This window comes from Phasianus colchicus, chromosome 1 (assembly GCF_987193195.1).
Source record: "Phasianus colchicus chromosome 1, bPhaCol1.hap1.1, whole genome shotgun sequence".
In the NCBI taxonomy this organism is placed as follows: domain Eukaryota; kingdom Metazoa; phylum Chordata; class Aves; order Galliformes; family Phasianidae; genus Phasianus; species Phasianus colchicus.
The window spans coordinates 194,800,484-194,820,686 of record NC_143436.1 but is presented as its reverse complement, the minus strand read 5'-3'; the positions used below and the strand labels follow the sequence as shown (position 1 = coordinate 194,820,686).

The 20,203-nt window shown below is 48.7% G+C and overlaps 1 protein-coding gene across 4 annotated transcripts; it reads left to right on the top strand.

Moving 5' to 3' along the window:
* The first annotated feature begins 14,169 nt into the window (after positions 1–14,169).
* On the top strand, positions 14,170–19,400 carry LOC116233898 (E3 ubiquitin-protein ligase PHF7-like). Of its 4 annotated transcripts, XM_090134148.1 has the most exons (9): positions 14,170–15,397; positions 15,712–15,803; positions 15,899–16,000; positions 16,258–16,382; positions 16,539–16,701; positions 16,792–16,898; positions 17,117–17,230; positions 17,377–17,495; positions 17,658–19,400. In XM_090134148.1, the coding sequence occupies exons 1-9, from the start codon at positions 15,355–15,357 to the stop codon at positions 18,347–18,349; spliced, it is 1,557 nt and encodes a 518-aa protein (XP_089990274.1). In that variant the 5' UTR covers positions 14,170–15,354; the 3' UTR covers positions 18,350–19,400. The 4 variants fall into 4 exon arrangements, with proteins under 4 accessions (XP_089990274.1, XP_031456948.2, XP_031456949.2 ...); XM_031601088.2 differs by having other exon boundaries at positions 17,377–19,400; XM_031601089.2 differs by having other exon boundaries at positions 16,539–16,898.
* The last annotated feature ends 803 nt before the right edge of the window (positions 19,401–20,203 follow it).

Sequence of the window (20,203 nt, the reverse complement as noted above, 5' to 3'; positions counted from 1 at the left end):
CCAAATGAGACAAAGTGCTGGATGCCAATTGCCATCTCCAAGGAAGATATGGCCAAGAACGAGCATGAATAAGGGCTGGGAGCCATCCAGTCACACGGAGAAGGGCCAAGACTTGCCAGATGGGGCTAATGGCACTTAAACATCTCTATTTGAAATACTGGAAGTCAAGTGAGATGAATTTTGGGTGTTGTGTTGAGGGACATGGTTTAATGAGAACTATTGGTGATAGGTGGATGATTGGACTGGATGATCTTGTAGGTCTTTTCCAACCTTGGTGATTCTGTGATTCTGTGATTCTGTAATTCCAAAGAGGAGGCCCAAAGTGAAGCAGTTGAAATGAATGAGCAAGACATTCCCCTACAGCAAAGGTCTCTCTTTTGGTTTCCCAGTTGTGAGAAGGACTTCAAGAATAATCTGGCTAGGATGATCTAAAACTAATTGGATGAGAAAATGGACACAAAGTCAGGTTGCAGGGCAGTCTTTTGGTCTCTTGTGTTGGCTGTCTGGAGAGAATGGTCAGAAATCCCATTCCAGCAGTGCCAGAAATAAAGTGGGGTAGCCAAAGATCCAGACTGATGATTTCCCCCTTCTTCAGCTTTATCTTTTTTCTTTAATGATGTGTATGTAAGAGGGAGGAAGAAGGAGTTAAAATATATGAAATAAACCAGAATTAAAACAAACTATGGTCAGAAAGGGAAGACTGAGCATTAAGCCACAATGAACTCATTTTAGGATTTTTTTTTAGATTTGATATTTGGAGGTTTTTTTTAATTACTTTTCTGAAAACCCCTTGGAAGACCCCATTTACTTCAAACAGAACTGACTGTGTTTTTAATAATCTTCTTGATTTTGGTCAGTGAACCAAAAAATCCAATTTCTGCTCAGGTTTCTCAAAGAGTCCAGTATGTGATACAGGGGCCCCTGTTCCCCATACACCCCCATGCAAGCAGGAGGAGAGAGAAGATGGAGTAGTTCTGGTGAAATCTCACTCTGCAGGAATACGTTTGCAGGAATTGGGCCATGCTGGGTTTCCATCTGTCCTTCTACTATTTCAGGTCCTTGCTCCCAATGGGAGTGGGATACTTTTAGTCCTCTCCTGCATAATGTTGCATGCATCCTGACTCCCATGGGCTGGAGCTACTGCCAGGTGACCCATAGGAAGAAGGGGGAAGGGAAAGGTGAAAGGGAATGGAAGGAGAGGAGAGGAGAGGAGAGGAGAGGAGAGGAGAGGAGAGGAGAGGAGAGGAGAGGAGAGGAGAGGAGAGGAGAGGAGAGGAGAGGAGAGGAGAGGAGAGGAGAGGAGAGGAGAGGAGAAGAGGAGAGGAGAGGAGAGGAGAGGAGAGGAGAGGAGAGGAGAGGAGAGGAGAGGAGAGGAGAGGAGAGGAGAGGAGAGGAGAGGAGAGGAGAGGAGAGGAGAGGAGAGGAGAGGAGAGGAGAGGAGAGGAGAGGAGAGGAGAGGAGAGGAGAGGAGAGGAGAGGAGAGGAGAGGAGAGGAGAGGAGAGGAGAGGAGAGGAGAGGAGAGGAGAGGAGAGGAGAGGAGAGGAGAGGAGAGGAGAGGAGAGGAGAGGAGAGGAGAGGAGAGGAGAGGAGAGGAGAGGAGAGGAGAGGAGAGGAGAGGAGAGGAGAGGAGAGGAGAGGAGAGGAGAGAGAAGGGTAAGGAAAAAAGAAGAAAAAGGAGAAAAGGACAAAGAAAATCAGCCTAAGGCACTGGCCCTGTACCTGCCTCTTCATTCAGAGCTTTCAACCACAGCCGAGATAGAATTACAGTGCTGGAGGAAACTCAATGAAATAATGATTACCCTTTGGATTTAATTAGCACGGAGCTGAGGCAGTGTCAAACAAGCATGCCTGTGCATCTAAACATTCCTTGTGGCTCCGGGGAACTCCAGTCCAGACTGATTGCTGTCTGCCATGAGGCTGGGGCAGGCTGGCACAGCATGCACCCCAGCAAGGACATGGGATGGGGACAAATGTCCCCTGCCTTACACAGCACATCCTTCTCCATGTAGAAATAGCTAAATTCCCCCAAACAAAAAGCCAGATGTTATTTTCACTTCACAGTGAGCTGGAATGAGGTAAAGAGGCATTTTCATGCTGGAGACATGGGAGAACCAGCCCTGAGATGAGAGGTAATGGCCTCAAATTGCGCCAGGGAAGGTTTGGATTGGATATTAGGAAAAATTTCTTCTCAGAAAGAGAGGTGATACAGTGGCACAGGCTGCCCAGGGAGGTGGTGGAGTCACTGTCCCTGGAGGTGTTCAAGAACCGTGGAGATGGGGCACTGAGGGACATGGTCAGTGGGTATGGTGGGGTGGGTTGGACTTGATGGTATTAGTGGTCTTTTTTAGCTTTAATGATTCTATGGAGAAAGGGCAAAGTATGGGGTCTGGGCTGCAATGGAGACTCAGGAGGCAATCACAGACTCCATCTCCTGTCTGAGGGTCCTTCTGTGTTTGCAGAAATAAACTCCTCAGAAAGTCAATGACCATCTACTTCTGGCTATAGATGCTTTGTTTCTGATGCAGGCCAAGACCCAAGTGAAGTTTGTTCAATGGGGCTGTGCAGCCCAGCACACCCAGTGAGTCCACAAAAGCAAAGTACTTGGCTTCCCAAAGGTGGTATCATTATCTTCCATTTACTGATAGGGAAAATGAGGCAGAATGCAAAGGGCAAGGATCATGTTGAACCCAGAACACCTCCGACAACACCAGGCAGAACCAGGAATAAGTTTTTGCCTATTCGTTGCCAGTAGATACTCTGTTAGTCCAGTCTTGTAATTATAAGGGCCTGAGATGGAAAGGTTCTGCACAGTGAGTGCAATAGAGCAGACTTCATCTGCAGGGAGATAAAAGACAGTCAGAGGAAATAGCAGGGCTTGGGTTTCTAAGCCAGGCTGCTGAGATCAAGTGGAGAGACGCAGTTCTTTTAATTTTAATTAACTCTTTTAAATTTAAAATAACTCATTCTGGCGGCTGTACTTACACCACGAGATCCTATGTGGTAACAGTGAGGAAGCTCTCAGGAATTGCTCCTTTCATATCCACGGAACAGGAGCTCAAAACTGGCATGAGACCAGGAATGAACCGCTTCTATCCCAATTTTCTGCCCAGACACTTTGCACGCACCTCTTCCCTTTCATTACAGTCACATTCATCTTGCACGTGCCTGCAATGGCTCGGGGACAGCACCGTCCCCTAAATCATGAAGTTCCCTGTTCATTCTTCCATCACCTGCACACACTGCTAACAGCTTGGAAATTGCTTTGCAAATTAAGCTGATCAGCTGCGTGTGCAGCTCTTCAGATGGTTACACTGCTATTGCAATGCCAGGCAAGATCCATGGGACCCAGCAGATGCTTCTTCATCCCTCTCCCCACAGGATTTTCCTGGGATTACTCACAAAGGGATCCAGGTGGTTGTGTGGCTCGGTTAGCAGAGGACTGACATGCAGTAGCAAAGTGTACACTGTGTTAGATTTTAATTAATAACATGGCTACAGAGTGCTGGCAGCTGTTCTGGGACAGCATATAGTCATGACCTTAGGAAAAGCATTACGACTGGTTGAAAAAATCACAGTTAATTGCTCCATCACAACGTTAGTTGTAGTTTCCAAACACTTGCAACAAAAAGCCATTGTCATTTCTGGCAGCTCCCAGCATCATCACACAGGGCTGACATTTTCAAATTCCAATTCAAACGCAGTGTTTTTGCCATAGCCTGGACAAATACGAGTGTTTTGGTGGGCAGAAGCAGAGAGAGTCCAAATGTGATTGCTGTTTTTGCGATGCTAGGAAGTCGTGCAGCCTCACAACCAGGAAAAAAGTCGCTCCACTCCAAGCAGTTTAAATGAGCTAGAATGATTGCCTTTTTAATGAGTGGAAAACCAAGACTTTCAGGAGCTCACTCTTGTCATCCTCTCACCTACACAGCCAAGAGTTGAACCAGTGTCTATTAAGACCTTCACTACATGGCTGTTTGTTTGCTCTGTCCCACGTGCTGCAAGCAGAAGATTTGTGGATGGAGCTGTTTCTCCGATACCAGCCATAAAATGGATTTTATTCCTTTAAAACAAATAGCTACCCACTATGTTTGCCTGTTTGCCATACTCTCCCTTTGGCAATAAATAGGATTTCACCCCTGAGAATGAAGGGCTGCAATGTGCCGCTTCTAATTAGAAAGGTGTTCAGGAGAAAAGAGGAGGGAATAAATAACTTCCTCATAAATCATTGGCAATGAAAGGGGTGGGGAGTCTATCGACTTTAAATGGGTACTTTGGCAATTTCTTTAATGAGAAGGAGCAAGTAATTACATTGACCTTGGAGGCCGCATTATTCTCCTTGGCCCAGAGGAGGGAAATGATGAAGGATTGCCTAGTGCAACCCAAGCAAAGAGTGGTGTTGCAGTAGAGTGGCACCATTAATAGCTTACCAGGGAATGGAGTATTTGTTATGGGCACTAATTTCCTACCTCCTATGTGTTCGTTCTTGGCTTTTCTGTTTTGGATAGGTTAGGTTGGATGTGTTTTGGTTACTCACTCCATGCTGGAGGGGAGGTTGGGCTCTGAGTTTATTTTTCCATCCAGAATTATAGCCAAAAGTCAATGGGTCTCAGTGACACTTGCACAACTACAAAACCCTGATTTGTTTGGGAAGACAGCACTCTGGGACTACTGGGGGTCTCTAAACCGTGAAAGAGATGAGCACATTGAGTCAAAACCAGAGACAGCACTGCTCTGGACAAAACAAAGGAGCAGAAGGTAGTGTTGTTTTTTATCTACTGCCAACATCTCTGTTCAAACTTAGTAGCCAAGAACAGAGGGGAACGGACTTTCTGTGCGTAGTTCAGCTCACCCAGGAGTGAAGATGCAAAGGAGGCAAGATGAATTGCATTGCAGAAGTGCTTATTTCCCTCTGCTGGCTATTCAGAAAGGCCATGGTGACCAACTTAGCTCTGAGCATAGGGAGAAGTGAAACAAATCCCACTGGGGGCTGTTCAGACAAGCAGTATTTTCCATCTCTGCTCTTAGTACCCAAACTTCCCAAGCAAGTATAAAGATATATTGCTTCCATTTTCCTTCTGATTCCATTTCATTTTCAGACCTTTTGCAGCTCTACCTGGTTTCCCCTTGTGGGACAACAGCAATGGAAAAGATGGGAATGGAAATAAAGATATCAACAAACCAATTTCTCTTCTCCCTTATTTCTCATTTTGTTGATAGCCAACAAAGGTGTGAGGTCATTAGGAACTAAAGTGAAACTGTTCAGTCTCACTGTATGATTGCCTCCTTCACAAACTGACACAACGGGTAGATACTGGCAGCCACATGTTTTAATGGTTAGGACTGAGATTCTTCTGCAGAAGAGCCATTTGACAGCTTGTCAGAGCAAAGTTTTGTTCTTTGGCAGATCACCTGACAAAGGAGACAGACTTCAGCATCATCTGTCACTTCTTCATTAAAATATTATCCAGACAAGTGAGTTACAACAGTCATGCAGCAGGCTGAGGTTCTGATGGAAGTAACACTTGCTTTAAGAAATATATAGGGCAGGGTCACTTACACAAACTGGAGTGCCAGATACCCTTGAGATATGAGAAAGTCTGCTGTTAAAGGTGTATGAGAACAGATAGATCCTTGCTTTTCTGCCATTTATTTTCCCCCAGGTTGCCCTGTTTTTGCCACAAAGAATTTCTAAAGAAAAATCCAATCCAGTCCATTACAGCCAGATGTTATGGACAGCCAGGCCAAGATTTGAGCTTTGACTTAATTGGTGATGGCCACATTAACCCCTCATATCCCCATTTAAACAAAGTAATTAATTCCCTGCCTGGCAACACCCCAGTGGAAACCACTGGTAGCTCTAAATAAAGCCTGCAGGAAGTCTGTTAAGAACTGGGAAGGAAAGGTTAAACAAAACTAAGCCATCTAAGCTTGTGAATGAGATCAGGGCTTGATAAGGAGCTGCCGTTCCACAGATGGGATGCAGGAAGGATCCGGCCCAGTGGGAACACGAGTGTGCCAGTTTTCCCCTTCCCTTTCATTCATGCCAACCAAAGCTAAGAGGTCTTCCTCAGGGAAGACCACTGCTGTTAGATGCCGAAATACTAAACTGTTCAGTGAAGACCCAGTAAGATTGTCCACAAAGATTTGTCCAAAATATGACTTCCGCTGAGTCCAGAGAAGAAAGAGGAGGCAACAACTGGAGCAAGAACCAGAGGCTCAAGGCTCCTGGATTCTCCATGCTACGTGGGCAGGGAGTCACCTCAACCCGTTGGGTTTGGGTTTCATTGATGCTTTGTGGGGCCAGGGCCTCAGTGATCCTTGTGGGTTTCTTCCAACTCATGGTAATCTATGATTCTGCCAGTCCCACGTGAATGTCTCAGTCCCCCCTAAAGTTGATGTTTGGATAATACATCTTGTCTGTAAATGCCTGCCTTAGGGTGATGTGAATTGCTCTGTGGGCATAAAAGACCATTTTTGTGTCCATGTCTCAGGCTGAATCCCATCCTAGTGACCTCCACAATCCCATCTCTACCTCCTTTCTTGAAGTCTTCGCACTTCTAACATTCTCAAACTGATATCCACCTCTGTTCCTGTTTAGTTCTGCCTCATATGCCTCCATCCGTTGCTTCTTGGGTCACCCCTGGGGCATTCAAAGCCAGGCTGGATGTGGCTCTGGGCAGCCTGGTCTGCTGTTTGGCAACCCTGCACATAGCAGGGGATTGAAACTAGATGATCACTGTGGTCCTTTTCAACCCAGGCCATTCTATGATTCTATGATTTCTAGCCAAAAATGTGCTTCAACTAAAAACTACCCACTGAACTGCAAGCCAGCTCATTCACACTGTCCAGTTTTCTTCCTGTTTTGGGTTGGACTTACCCTAAAGAATGGCTTTGCTGAACCTGGGATGTGGTCCAAAGTTATTTAATAGACTGCTAGCACAATTGCAACTGATAGCAGAATGTGTTCTGTGGGTTTGCCTGATGGTCCTGTGCCTCTCCATTAACTACATTCTGTGCCCACCTATCATCATACCCAGCTAGTCACTACAGCCTGCCTCCCTATCAGACTCCTGCACAAGGAGAATTAATTAAAAAGGAGTTAATTTCTCATTAACTTGTCTGCAAGCACTTCTGCTAGCAGACTTCATCCTGAGAGAGACAGAACAAGTGCAAATGTGTGAGGGAGATGAACTGAGGGCTTCTGCAAGCAGTGAAAAAAAGACAGAAGACCACGTGCATGTGAGAAATGGGCAGAGATAGGGTGTGCAAAGCTGTGATAGTCCATACATCAGAAGAACACTGTGAAAGTGAAAGCAAACACGACCGAGGAAGGGAACAGCATAGAATCATGTGTTTGGAGGAAAACAATTCCAAAACTCCATCTTAATTTGTTTCAGACAAATCCTTTCCTGCTCTCGTTAGCAGGGAGCACTTGGGAGCTGCCCTCGAGCACATGATGACAACCCAACCACTCATGTTACATGCATCAAGTAAGCCACCAAACAACTCTCCCCAGGCAGGAAATCATTGCAGAGCTAATTAAAGCTTGTCACACTGCTCTGCTTGGCTGACCAGCCTCGGCACGGATGAGATGACCTCTGTTAATTGTAGCTGACAACGATCATTGCATCGGGGCCAAATCCTCATGTGGGACTCAACACCCACTGAGAGACAGACACAGTGCTCAGTGCTCTGAAGGTGCAGGTGAAAGGGAGGACATGGCAAACCCGGTCATGCTCACGGGTCTGGACTTTCCTTGTCCCATGGGCTGAGGATGTTGCTCACTGCCACATGCTCCAGCTGGGAAAATATCAGTCAGAGCAGGCACAAACAACTGGAAAAATGGATTTCTATGCAAAAGCATCAATTCTCTTCTAGAAACATGGGATCACCTTCAGCTGTCATTCAGTTTCACTAGTGGAGCCTTTCAAAGACAGCTATATTGATACAGAACAAAAAACACAAAGCTATGCTTTTATACTAGTATCTACAGTATTTCCACGTCTCCCTTCTACTTGGAGCCCAGAACTGGGCATGACATTCCAGGTGCAGACTCAGCAATGCTGAGCAAAGAGAAAGAATTGCCTCTTCTGACTCACTGGTGATACTTTGCCTAGTGCAATTAAGATTAGTGTTAGCCTTCTTAGCAGCCAGGGCATAATGCTGGATTATATTGAACTCGGTGCTCACCAAGTCTCCTAGGACTTTTCATTTTTAATATAAATGCTTACAAAATAATTTTCTTGGAGTCAGAGTACAGAACACCCATAAATTGCTTGGGATCCACCACAGCAGCATCCACAGTTCTCTCCAATAAAAAATCTAAATGCACTGACAAAATCATTAGCATGATCAGTTAATTAGTACTCATCTCATTGGGATTAATTTAACAGGTATGAGTTGCAGGGCAAATGGTTCACCTGTTCTGTCTTTGCTGATCACTAGTGTGCAAGTCAAAGTCCATGGAGATGATTCTGGGGACTTCTCCATTCATTGCGGGTGGAATCTTAGAGCAATTTGTTCTTGGAATCCTGGTTGCATGTGCTTAAGCAATAGCTGATCTCATCCAGACACAACCATCCCACGCTGGGGCCTCCTCCAGCTGGACCATGGGTGGATGGGTGGTGATTCCTTGAGCTCATGTAGGCTGTTGTAGTAAGGTGAGAGCTTCAGGAATCTTTCAGGGATGAAAGCCAGTGTCATTTGACTACAGCAACAATTTTCTAACTCCCGAATACAAAACAATGAAATATTTTAACCAGTCTGAGAGGGTGCAGGATAGTTTGCAGGACAACACACAGCAATTAGTGTTTGACACTTCTGAAATATCAAATTGGTTTGATACTTCTGAAAGATATTTTAAGAATCATAGAGTCCTTTGAGTTGGAAGGGACCATTAAAGGCCATCTAATCCAACTCCCTTGCAATGCACAGGGACATCACAGCTCCATCAGGTGCTCAGAGCCCCTCCAGCCTGACCTGAGTGTCTCCAGAGATGGGGCATCCACCACCTCTCTGTGCAACCTGTGCCAGCGCCTCACCACCCTGATCATAAACAACTTCTTCCTTCTATCCAATCTAAATCTCCCCTCTTTTAGTTTGAAACCATTTCCCCTTGTCCTATCACAACAGACCCTCTGAAGACATGTAAAAAACACGTAAAACCTGTTATTGAGGAAGGGCTCCTCATCTCCCAAGAAGATGATTTGAAGTTTGTTTCTCAGTGATAGCAATAGCTGAGATGAAAGAAAGCTAAGCTTTCTTTGATATGAAAGCAGGTAAACAAGCAATCAAAGGGAAGAATGTGGGAGGGAGGCAAGAGGTGCTTTGTTTCTCCCAGGGAGAACTGTTCACTGGGTGTTGGTCTCAGCCAGGAGGTTCAGGGTTGCTGCATTTGCTATGTAAGGACTCCAATCAAAGCATGATCAACATCACCTATTCTAGAAAACAAACAGACTTTTCATTTTTCTCCGCAAATCTCTGTTCCTATGAAATGTCCTTTGTTTTTCAGGTGTTTTGTTTTTTGGTTTTTTTTTTAATCTCCAGTATCTTTGCACTGTTTGTTTTGCTAATTATCTTTCCCTGCATCCCTAGGGCTGGGCAATTTGATGCTAATGCTGATACTCTGCCATTGCATGTCAAGGTAACTCTATCAACAACATTGGGTCAGAGTCTTTGTTTAATCAGAGCAATGGAATTTGAAATTAATCAGTACCCTTAGCTTTTACCTTACAGGTAAACCAACCAGCTGAAGATTCAGCTCTGTGATGCTGCTCAGGCACGAAGCCACAATACTGCAATGGAAAATCAAGGCTACTTAATACTGATAGGTTTATTACAGCAAAAAATATTCCTTTGAGTTGGAATTACAACAAAGGCATTCATGTTCTAATCTGATTCCTCCAGCTCAGGTATTATCTCTGGAAGATAAAAAGATATTAAATCTGCGTGTAAAGAATGTCTGGTAAACTGCCAGGTTTCCCTTTTTTTTTCTTTTAATTACTGGAAAGGAACACAGGGAACTTTTTCCCTACCTGAGATCTGGAGTTACAAGCATTTCACAATGATAAATAACTTGAGAAATCATCCTTCCTCTTATCTCTCACAGTTCCTCTGGGTTCATTTTGATTTTTTTTATTTTTTCCTTAAGAGCAAATCCTGTGTAGCTAATAAGTAGGGTGATAAAAAGAAATCAATGCTCCATATCCAAACTGATGTACCTGCTGCTCTGGGCAACATTTTTCCAGTGATGCCTTTTAAGGTTTCAGTCATCGCTCTCTCTGTTTTGTCTTTGGTAACAAATATAAAGGAGAAAAAGTGAGATCAGGGTGAAAGGTGGAGTGTAAAATGCTGGGACATAGAGAAGTAAAGGTACGGGGCACAGTCCCTGCAGATGGGCTGATTGAGAGGCAGCAGTGGTCTGCAATAAGCACTGGTTTGCAAGTACAAGAGTTTCACTTACCCTCCATTCTAGCACCATACTTGTGTTTTATGTCTTCATCTACTCCAAAGGTGTCTTTGGGGCAAACAGCTGCCTTATATCATTATCAATGCCATTGATTGAGTGCTGTACATTTCAGCTTTGGGTTCCTCGATTCTCAGTGCTTGCACAAAGTATTTCATAGACCAGGCCAGGCCAGGCATTTCCCAATGGTTCAAGAGGGAACGGCCTCAAGTTGCACCAGGGAGTGTTCAGGTTGGATGTTTGGAAGCATTTACTCTCATACAAAGTGATGAGGAATTAGTACAGGCTGCCCAGGGAAGTGATGGAGTCACTGTCCCTGGATGTTTCAAGAAAAGGGCAGATGTCACAACGAGTGACATGGTTTAGTGATACGGTGGTGATGGGCTGATAGTCAGATTAGATGATCTTAGTGGTCGTGACAATTCTAATGATTCTGTGATTCTCTAAGGCAAATGCTCTGGGGCATCAAGGGAAGAGCTCCCACGTGATGTTGAAGAGAGACCCCCATTTGCTGTTGGTTTCGGGCTTGCATTGGTTTTCTACAAAGGGTTTTGGGCTCAGAACACACTGACTAGGAGCACCTACACAGGACCTTAGACACCCACTTTGCTTTTGTTTCGCCTCCCAAAAAACATGCAGCCTGCTGATCTCATGTTCCTCATGCCTGAAGACACACACACAAGGTCACATTACTCTGTCCTGAGACAGTGCCCATCAGCTGCCTTTGTGCACTTTCCATCCTGCAGATAATGAGAGGCACTTTCTTTTAGGCTCATCCTCTTGGTCACGAGCTAAGCTCAGACCAGAATACTGCTTTTGCATGGCTATGAGTATGCACCAAGCAATCGCTGTGGTTCAGCTGAATTGTTGTAATCTATTCATGCAACTAGCACCAATGTCCAAAGCAGCTGTAACATCTTGCTTCAAGGACAGCACTTCTTGTTCGACAGTGAGACCATTTAGCTTTAAAGCATCTGCTCCTCCAGGCTCCTCTAAGAGCACTGCTCATGCTTTTAGGCTGGTAGTAATAGGCTCTTGACCTCCATTTGGTTCAGAAGTTCTCATTGAGAAGAAATAACACTTCCGTGTGGCAAAGCAGCTCGGAGATGCTGCATTCAGATGATTCCTTTGGATCAAGGCTGTTTACAGAGCAGCAGGCAATACACTGAAATGTCAGTCCTCCTTCAGTTTCTTTCCTGCATTTTCATGAGCAGGCATTCCTGACTTTGAGCAAAGTAATGAGATTCATCTTGTTCTCCTGTACATTTGATATCACATTGTCCTCGGGCATTTAAAGGAATTATTTTGCTTTTTTTTTTCCCCTCCACAAGAAAGAGACGTGTCACCTCTTTCTTTATCTTTGATTTCACCAAAGGTTTCAATTTGTTCAGCCTATTAAAATCCACCAAAGGAAGGCATCTGAAAACCCCGTTGTGCCTTGTGGAGTTCAGTCACAATGGAGTTCACAGGCCACACTTCCCCTATAATAGAGGAAGAGGTTTAGTCTTGCAAAACCTTGCTGAAATCCATCAGTTTAATTAGGAACTATTTTGTAGTGTTGAAAATAATTATTGTGCATACAAAGTGGAAATGACCAAAATTGCCTCATTAACGTTGATTCATTGTATCCAACATACAATGAGTAGAGAAGGGAGACCCTTGATGAATGGAACAGCCTCCACGCCAACACGTTCCGCATCCGTAACAGCTGAACACAGCTCCTTTTGTGGGAGCAGTGGTGCAGAGAGGAGGCAGAGCCAGAGTCAGACAACACAGACCTACACGGTGGTGCCACTTGGCTCCTGGGTATGAAAACATAAGTTAAAGATTGCCCAAGGGACCTGTCATGAGGCATGGGACACACATACAGGAGAGAACACCACCCCAAACATGATTCTCCAATATCATAGAATCATAGAACAGTTTTGAGTTGGAAAGGACCTTGGAAGGCCATCTCGCCCAACTGCCCTGCAAAGAACAGAGACAACAACTGCTCCATCAGGGTGCTCAGAGCCTGAACAGGTCATTATGCTGTGGGCAGGTAGCAGCAGTGACAGCAAGATAGCAAGAACCCACACCTCTATCCAAGTCTGAGTCATGATCATAGAATCATAGAATGGTTTGGGTTGGAAGGGACCTTGAAGATCATTTATTCCCAACACCCCTGCTATAGGCACCTCCCTCTAGACCATGTTGCTCACAGCCCCATCCAACCTGGATGATGAAGAACAGGGTCGGATATCAGAGCAGGTGTAGGATGGTCCAGATGAGAACATAACTTCTGACAGTGATTTTCAGCCTGGAGTAGTCAAACTCCTCCATGGGGCTACAAATTCTTGTATAACAGCTGACATGTCTGGGGTAGGTGTTACAACTCCCAGGCCATTAGAGAAGCCATGGACTCTTAGGTAGCTGCACACCAGAGGATTAAACTGCTCTCTTGGCACATGGCATTGAAAGGTCCTATTTCCCTATCAATTTCCCTATCAATTGCAGGGGAGTTGGAATAGATGGCCCTCAGAGATTCCTTTCAGCTCTAAGGATTCTACGATTCTAAGGTGACCTGCCAATGAAACCAATGTGTTGTCTGGTGCATCTGGAGTTAATAGTAATGTTAAACTGCTCTTTCATCTCCTTTCTGAAATGCTTGGGGAAAAGCCATTTTGCTGATTAGGCACATGAAGTTCAGTGAACTTTTAGCAAGGCTGTATGTCAGTCCCGCACAAATGGCACATGCAAGGCAAGTCAGTGAGGAGTCAGCTCATCTTATTTTAGAGGTGCAATATGTCATCTGTCATACCCTGAGGCTGACATCTTAAATGGTCAGAGAATCACTTTAACACTGGACATTTGTCCTTTATGACTAAAAAAAATGGAGCTGAGGGTGACTCTATCACATCACTCTATCACTCTATCACACAGGCATTTGTATTTAGATGTGTGAAGGAAAATGAAGCCAGTCCCACCTTGAGATGGATGCAGCTGGTGTATAGGAATACAAGGATGCTGGGTAGGATAAGGAAGACCAATGGCACAAAACACAGTCAGTGCTCTGTCCAAGGGCCCAGAAATCCCAGAGTCATATTGTTGCTTGATTTGGAAGGGACACTAAAAATAATCTTGTCCAACTCACCTGCAGTGAGCAGGGACACCCACAGCTCCATCAAATGCGCAGAGCCCATCCTGCCTGACCTTGAGTGTCTCCAGGGATGGGGCATCCACCACTGCCTTGAGGTTCAACACGGCAAAGTGCAGAGTTTTGCACTTGGGCCGGAGGAATCCCAGGCATCCATACAGACTGCAAGGAGCAGTCCTTGAGAGCAGCCCTGCAGAGAAGGACCTGGGGGTCTTGATAGAGGAAAAGCTTAACATGAGCCAGCGGTGAGCCCTTGCGGCTTGGAAAGCAAATGGTATCCTGGGCTCCATCAGAAGAGGGGTGGCCAGCAGGGACAGGGAGGTGATTGTCCCCCTCACCTCCACTCTTGTGAGGCCCCATCTGGAGAACTGTGCCCAGGTCTGAAGACCCCCGTACAGGAAAGACAGGGAGCTGTTGGAGAGGGTCCAAAGGAGAGCCACAAAGATGATCAGGGGACTGAAGCACCTCCGCTGCAAAGACAAGCTGAGGGATCTGGGCTTGTTCAGCCTGGAGAAAAGAAGGCTGCAGGGTGACCTCATTGCAGCCTTTCAATACCTAAAGGGAGCCTACAAACAGGAGGGGAATCAACTCTTTGAAAGGGTAGATAACTGCAGGACAAGGGAAAATGGCTTGAAGTTGAGGGAAAGAAGCTTTAGCTTGGATGCCAGGGGGAAATTCTTTACACAGGGAGTGGTGAGGTGCTGGAACAGGCTGCCCAGAGAGGCTGTGGATGCCCTGTCCCTAGAGGTATTCAAGGCCAGATTGGATGGGGCGCTGGACAGCCTAGTCTAGTATTAAATGGGGAGGTTGGTGGCCCTGCATTTGGCAGGGAGGTTGGAGATTTATGGTCCTTGAGGTCCCTTCCAACACTGGCCATTCTGTGATTCTGTGATTGAAAAATCAATTGGAAAAGGGATGGAATGCTTTCATGGTATGGAAGGGATTCTTTCCTTCTCAGGCATGAAGGAAAAGTATCCTTTCAAAGAAGATCTGCTACGTTACCCAGGCAAGAGGAAAGGTGTTGAGGGAAACCTAAGAGAGAATTAGCTGTGCTTCGAGGTGATGCATCATATTGAACAAAGAGGGAAAAAGATACATAGACATTGGACACTGGGAGGAAATTCTTGAATCGGAGGGCAGTGATGCACTGGAATAGGTTGCTCAGAGAAGCTGTGGAGCTGTTACCCTCTTGCTTGGGAGATGAGGGCCCCATCCAGCCTGGCCTCAAACATCGCCAAGGATGGGGCATCCACAGCTTCTCTGGGCAGCCTGTGCCAGCATCTCACCAATCTCGGACTACAGAATTTCCCCGAAGACTTAATCTAATCTCCTCTTCTAGATTAAAACTAGATCAAATCATGTCCTATCCCTATCAGACCTTGTAAAAAGTCACTTGCCACACACACTAGACACCAAATATGCTGTTAACTTGCCATCTTTACTAGACCCTCCAGCATCTGCCATGAGGAGCGGTGCCAGCAGGTTGAGGGAGGCCGTCCTTCCTCTCTGCTGCACGGCAGCACCGGGTCCTCACTCTGTGCTGCCTGCAAGGGTTGCCACCCTCTTGCTTGAGGGCCAGCGCCCACACCCTCTGCGAGGCGGTGGCCGTGATGTCACAGTGGGTGTCATAGAGCAGCCATTGTGACACACGAAGCTTGGAGCAGAGCAAAGGCTGCCAGGCTCAGGCCAAGCGGTCTGGTGAGGCGCAGAGAGAGCAGGGACTCTCGCAGTGCTCGCTATCAACGCACAGTGATGTCCAATAGCAAGAGGAAGGCCTCCGACACGGAGGAGCCAGGTGAGAGCACAGCATCCCTGTGCACAGCTCCCAGTGCTGGACAGAGGGGTGCTGGGGTTCTGCCTGCGGCTGAGAGCTGAGAGGGGAGAAAGGGGCAGGCAGGAGCTCCCAGACAGGCGTGGGGCAGGGCCCCTCTGCTCCTTGGCAAGGGGCCCAGCTGGGGCTGTGGCTGCCTTGGGCCTGCCATGGCCCCTTCCCCTCCACTGCCTCCAGCCAGCACGGCAGGCACAGAGCAGGACCCTGGGGACAGCCCTCAGGGACACCTGGCCCTGCCAAGTGCTCACCGCTGCTCACATTTGCTCTCTCCTCTGCAGTGTGTGTGCTGTGTGGCCGGGCAGATGTTGACCCGGACATCTGCGGGCCCTTGCTTTTCGAGACTGAGATTCATGTCCACGAGTTCTGCTTGGTGAGTTCCCCCATGGGCTCCTTCCAGAGTCCCACTGGGGATGCTCCCTTTCTTTCTGTCCTAATGAGATCCTGCTCTTCTTTTCTCTCCTACAGATGTTTGCCAACATCACTTCCGAAGCAACACCGGCAGGGCCAAGCACCGAGGGCCTCCCCCTTGCTGCCATCACACTCAAGGTCAAGCAGGCAAACAAGCAGGTGAGGACCTGTACGGAGCAGGCAGACTTGTGCCAGGAAGGGCCCACACCAGCTTAGTCTGGACCCAAGGAAAGCAATCACAGCCCTTCCAAACGCCTCCAGGACAAAGACCTGCCCATAGGAGATCAGCCCTGTCCCCCAGGCTGCTCTGTAGAGCGCGGCCCAGCAGTGCCCACATCCTGTGCCCTGCCAGAGGTGTGGGGCTGGCCATGGAAGCCCTGAGCCTGCTGCTGACGGGGCTGTTCTGCTCTTTCCAGCAATGCTGTGTTTGCGGTGAGCGGGGGGCTGCCATCACATGCGCAGAGAGCGGCTGTGCACGCAGCTTCCATCTGCCCTGTGCCATGGATGGGGAATGCATCAGCCAGTACTTCGGAGAGCACAGGTAAGGGCTGTCAGCAGCAGCCAAGCCACGGAGGACCCGCAGTTCCACCTCCCAGCGGCCTGCCAGAGCTAGAGGCAGGGCCCGGGCGCTCTTTCCTGGACCTCTGCCCTCCTCGCAGCACCTCTCACCGTGCCCATCCCTTCCATCTTCCCCCAGGTCCTTCTGCTGGGAGCACCGCCCTCAACAGGCAACTCCGGAAGTTCCAGCAGAAGGCAACAACTGCCTCATCTGCCTTGAGCCTGTGGGGGACAGCTTGTCCTACCACACCATGGTGTGTCCAGCGTGCCAACATGCCTGGTTCCACCGGGCCTGCATCCAGGTAGGAGCCCTCCACTCACCCCACAGGCACGCCTGGTGCTCAGCAGCACCAGCACTGCTCACGCTCACCCTGCTTGTGCTTCTCCTGCAGCAAGTGGCACTGAGCGCTGGCACGGTGTACTTTGACTGCCCCGCCTGTCGAGACTTCGGTCCGTTCTGTGATGAAATGTTCACCGTGGGGATCCGAGTCCCAGACAGGTTGGTGTCCTTCTGCCCAGTTCTGCTCACCTTAAGGCTGCAGTGCTGGGCCTGCCCAGGGACTGTCTCGGCAGGCCTGGCCCTTGGCTGTCACGTGAGCATGTGCCCCGGCCTCATGGAGAAGCTGGAAGTGGAGATGCAGTGGATGAGATGGGATAAGATTGAACCTTATGCTGGGGACACTGGGGGCTGATCACTTCCCCTCCCTTCTCTTGCAGAGACCCAGAATGGGACAATGATGAGGCATACGAACCGCTCCGAGTGAGGCACAGCCGCTGCGATGCCAGCGAATGCCTTTACCCTGGAGGCAGAGAGCGGGCAGAGAGAAGGGGGTAAGTTACCGCAGCAGCTCAGCGGGGGATCTCAGCCTCACCACAGGCTGGGAGAGCAAGGACTGAGCACCAGAGATGTGCTGTGCAGGGCACTCCCTGGCTTGGCTCACTTGGTCCTCACAGCCACAACCCCTTTGCTTCCCCAGGCCCTGGCAGCTGATCCTGTGCAACTCCTGCGCTGCTGAGGGCACCCATCGACTGTGCTCCCACCTGTTTAACCCGAGAGACATGTGGGAGTGCGACGGCTGTGCTGGCCTGGGTACCGGTAAGAGGCAATCAGCCGCGTGGCACCGCGCTGGGGCCAGGCAAGGCCTGGCAGCAACAGCTCAGGGCAGCTTTGCCAGAGTCTGTCTGTCCCAAGTGGGATGGCAGATCCCACTGTGGTGCCGCAGCTTCAGACTCATGACCTTCCTGCCTTCCCTTACAGCCTCCAGCGCCAACGTTGAGCTCGCCGGTCCCAGCACTGCCAGCCAGAGTGCTCTGGGGTCATCCAGCAGCTCCGTGGAGTCGGAGACCTTCAGCTCCGTGCCCGCCAGCCAGGCAGCAGTGGAGACATCCCAGAGTTCCCAGCTGCCTGAGCACAGCGACCTGCACAGTGTGCCTGAGACTGAGCAGGGGGCAAACGGCCCACGTTTAAGTGAGGATCAGGCTACCTCTGAGCAGCTGCCAGGACGCCGTAGGAGCAGACAAACAGCAGCCCTGAGTGCTGAGAGCGACTCCCACACATCCACCAGGCGGAGGGCATCAGGGTCCTCCAGGGCGTCTCCAGCAGCTGCACGCAGAAGACGTCCCAGGCGGCAAGGAAGAAGCCGCACACGAAGCCGCTCCCCGCTGCAAGCTCGGGCTCCGACTTCCCAGAGCCGGCCAAGAAGGCGCCGTGGCCGCCGGCAAACACCAGCCCCGGGGGAGCAGAGCGGCACCTGCAGATCAACAAGATCTGCCACTTCCAGGTCCCCGAGGGCTTCCAGAGTGCCCAGACGCAGGGGACCATCCAGGCAGCGAGGGCGCACCCGCACCCAAAGCCCTCCTTCAGAGAGACGTCGGGCTCACAATTCCCGCAGCTCGCCCCAAAGAGGCAGCAGAAGCCGGGCCCAACAGCGGAGGTCACCCCGGGAATGAAGCTGCTCCCAGGAACAACTTCAGAGACAAAGTCCCCACAGACAGCCCCCGAGTCTACGTAGGAGCAGCTGTGTACCACTCATAGAATGGCCTGGGTTGAAATGGACCACAATGATCATCTAGTTTCAACCCCCCTGCTATGTGCAGGGTCGACAGCCACTAGAACAGGCTGCCCAGAGCCACATCCAGCCTGGCTTTCAACACCTCCAGGGACGGGGCCTCCTCAACGTCCTTGGGAAACCTGTTCCAGTGTGTCACCGCGCTTTGTGTGAAAAACTTCCTCCTAATATCTAACCCAAACCTCCCCCGTCTTAGTTTAAAACCATCCCTCCTTGTCGTATCTCCCCTACTTACTCTGATCCCAAAAGTCCAACACAATAAAGATCAGAGATCCCCCCCCACACACATTTGTCAGCGTCATCCTTCCCTGCTTTTGCTGAGGCGGGCACAGGTAGGGACCTTGACAACAGGCTTGTCTCCTCCCCAGGCCTCACTTCACCCGGCCCAGTCCGGGCTGAGCTGGGTTTGGGCCACATCCCCAATGGGCCACATGGTCCACATTCCCCAAGAACCCAGGCCGCACTGGCAGGAGCAGCCCAGTTCTGGGCATGTTTCTGGGCTTGGGATGCCACTGTGTTCAGGGTGCATGTCAGGTCCAGGGCTGCTTCCAGCTGCATCAGAGCTTGGGCTTTCCTCCTGCATGTGGGCAGTGCTGTCAGTCTGAGGGCTGCTTCTGGCCTGGGGATGCTGCAAGCCTCGAGGGGCTGCAGCGCCTCGAGTGTGTGTGGTCAGCGCAGGGCAGGGCAGGGCATTGTTGCTTCATTTGGAAGGAACAATTAAAATAATCTAGTCCAATTCCCCTGCAGTGAGCAGGGACGCCCACAGCTCCATCAGATGGTCAGAGCCCACCAGCCTGACCTTGAGTGCCTCCAGGGATGGGGCATCCAGCACCTCTCTGGGCGATCTGTGCCAGTTCTTCACTGCCCTTTATCACAATAAACATTTTCCTTATATCCAGGCCCATCCTGGATAAAGTTTCTGAATGGCTGTGCCCTAGTGCCTCTTTGGATGGATGTGCCTTTTTCAGGCTCTATATCACATTCATGTACACAGAAGTATCTATAAAAAAGAATAATTGTACATCAGGATGATAAGAAAAGAACTCTTCTGTCCTGTTGGGAACGGGATGGTGTTGTCAGGCCAGCAAAGTCCCTTCCGTGTCAAATATCTATGTTTCCAATTCTTTGCACATCTAATTTTGCACCTCATTGCTCCTAATTGAGTGGTTTTGAAAACCCATCCTGTAGAGCTATCCATTACTCTGCCACCACCAGTGTCAGTGAAAATAAGTTCTCAGACACTTCTGTCTATAAATAATTCTGCTGCCGTGAGGATATCCGCAGGGAGTGTTGACAGATATCTCATTACTGGCGTATTTCTTGGTTTTCTATCCCGTTTCTTGCTTTCTACCATCAGCTTCTCCCTAAAAGGAAGGAGCAAGTCTTCCTAAGCATTTCCAGCATCTTCTTCCCACAGTGCCACGGATGCCACAACTAACCGTGAGAGCAGCTGTTCCCAGGTTGGGACTCAGCAATGAGACTTCTGGTGCTTGTGTTTGCCTGAGATTGTTCTCAGCAATTATCCAGAATCAGAATCACCAAACTCCAGCTCCAGTCATTACATCCTGCTAATCCAAATTCCACCATGCAGTTTTAGCAGAACACGTGAGTCTTCATGCTGTTGTGCATCTTTAAACCCCTGCTGTGGTTTATCTCACAGGTTTGGGTAGGGAAAACTGATTTCTGTATATTTGGCCCTAAAAAACAGTTGTGAGTTTTGGGGCAAACACCATAA

What these genes read in the sequence shown, in the direction of transcription:
- LOC116233898 (XM_031601087.2), top strand. Translation starts at nt 15,355, where the DNA reads ATGTCCAATAGCAAGAGGAAGGCCTCCGACACGGAGGAGCCAG. An exon ending in TCAAGCAGGCAAACAAGCAG is followed by an intron (nt 16,001 to 16,257) that starts GTGAGGACCTGT and finishes TGCTCTTTCCAG; the next exon opens with CAATGCTGTGTTTGCGGTGA. An exon ending in CAGTACTTCGGAGAGCACAG is followed by an intron (nt 16,383 to 16,538) that starts GTAAGGGCTGTC and finishes ATCTTCCCCCAG; the next exon opens with GTCCTTCTGCTGGGAGCACC.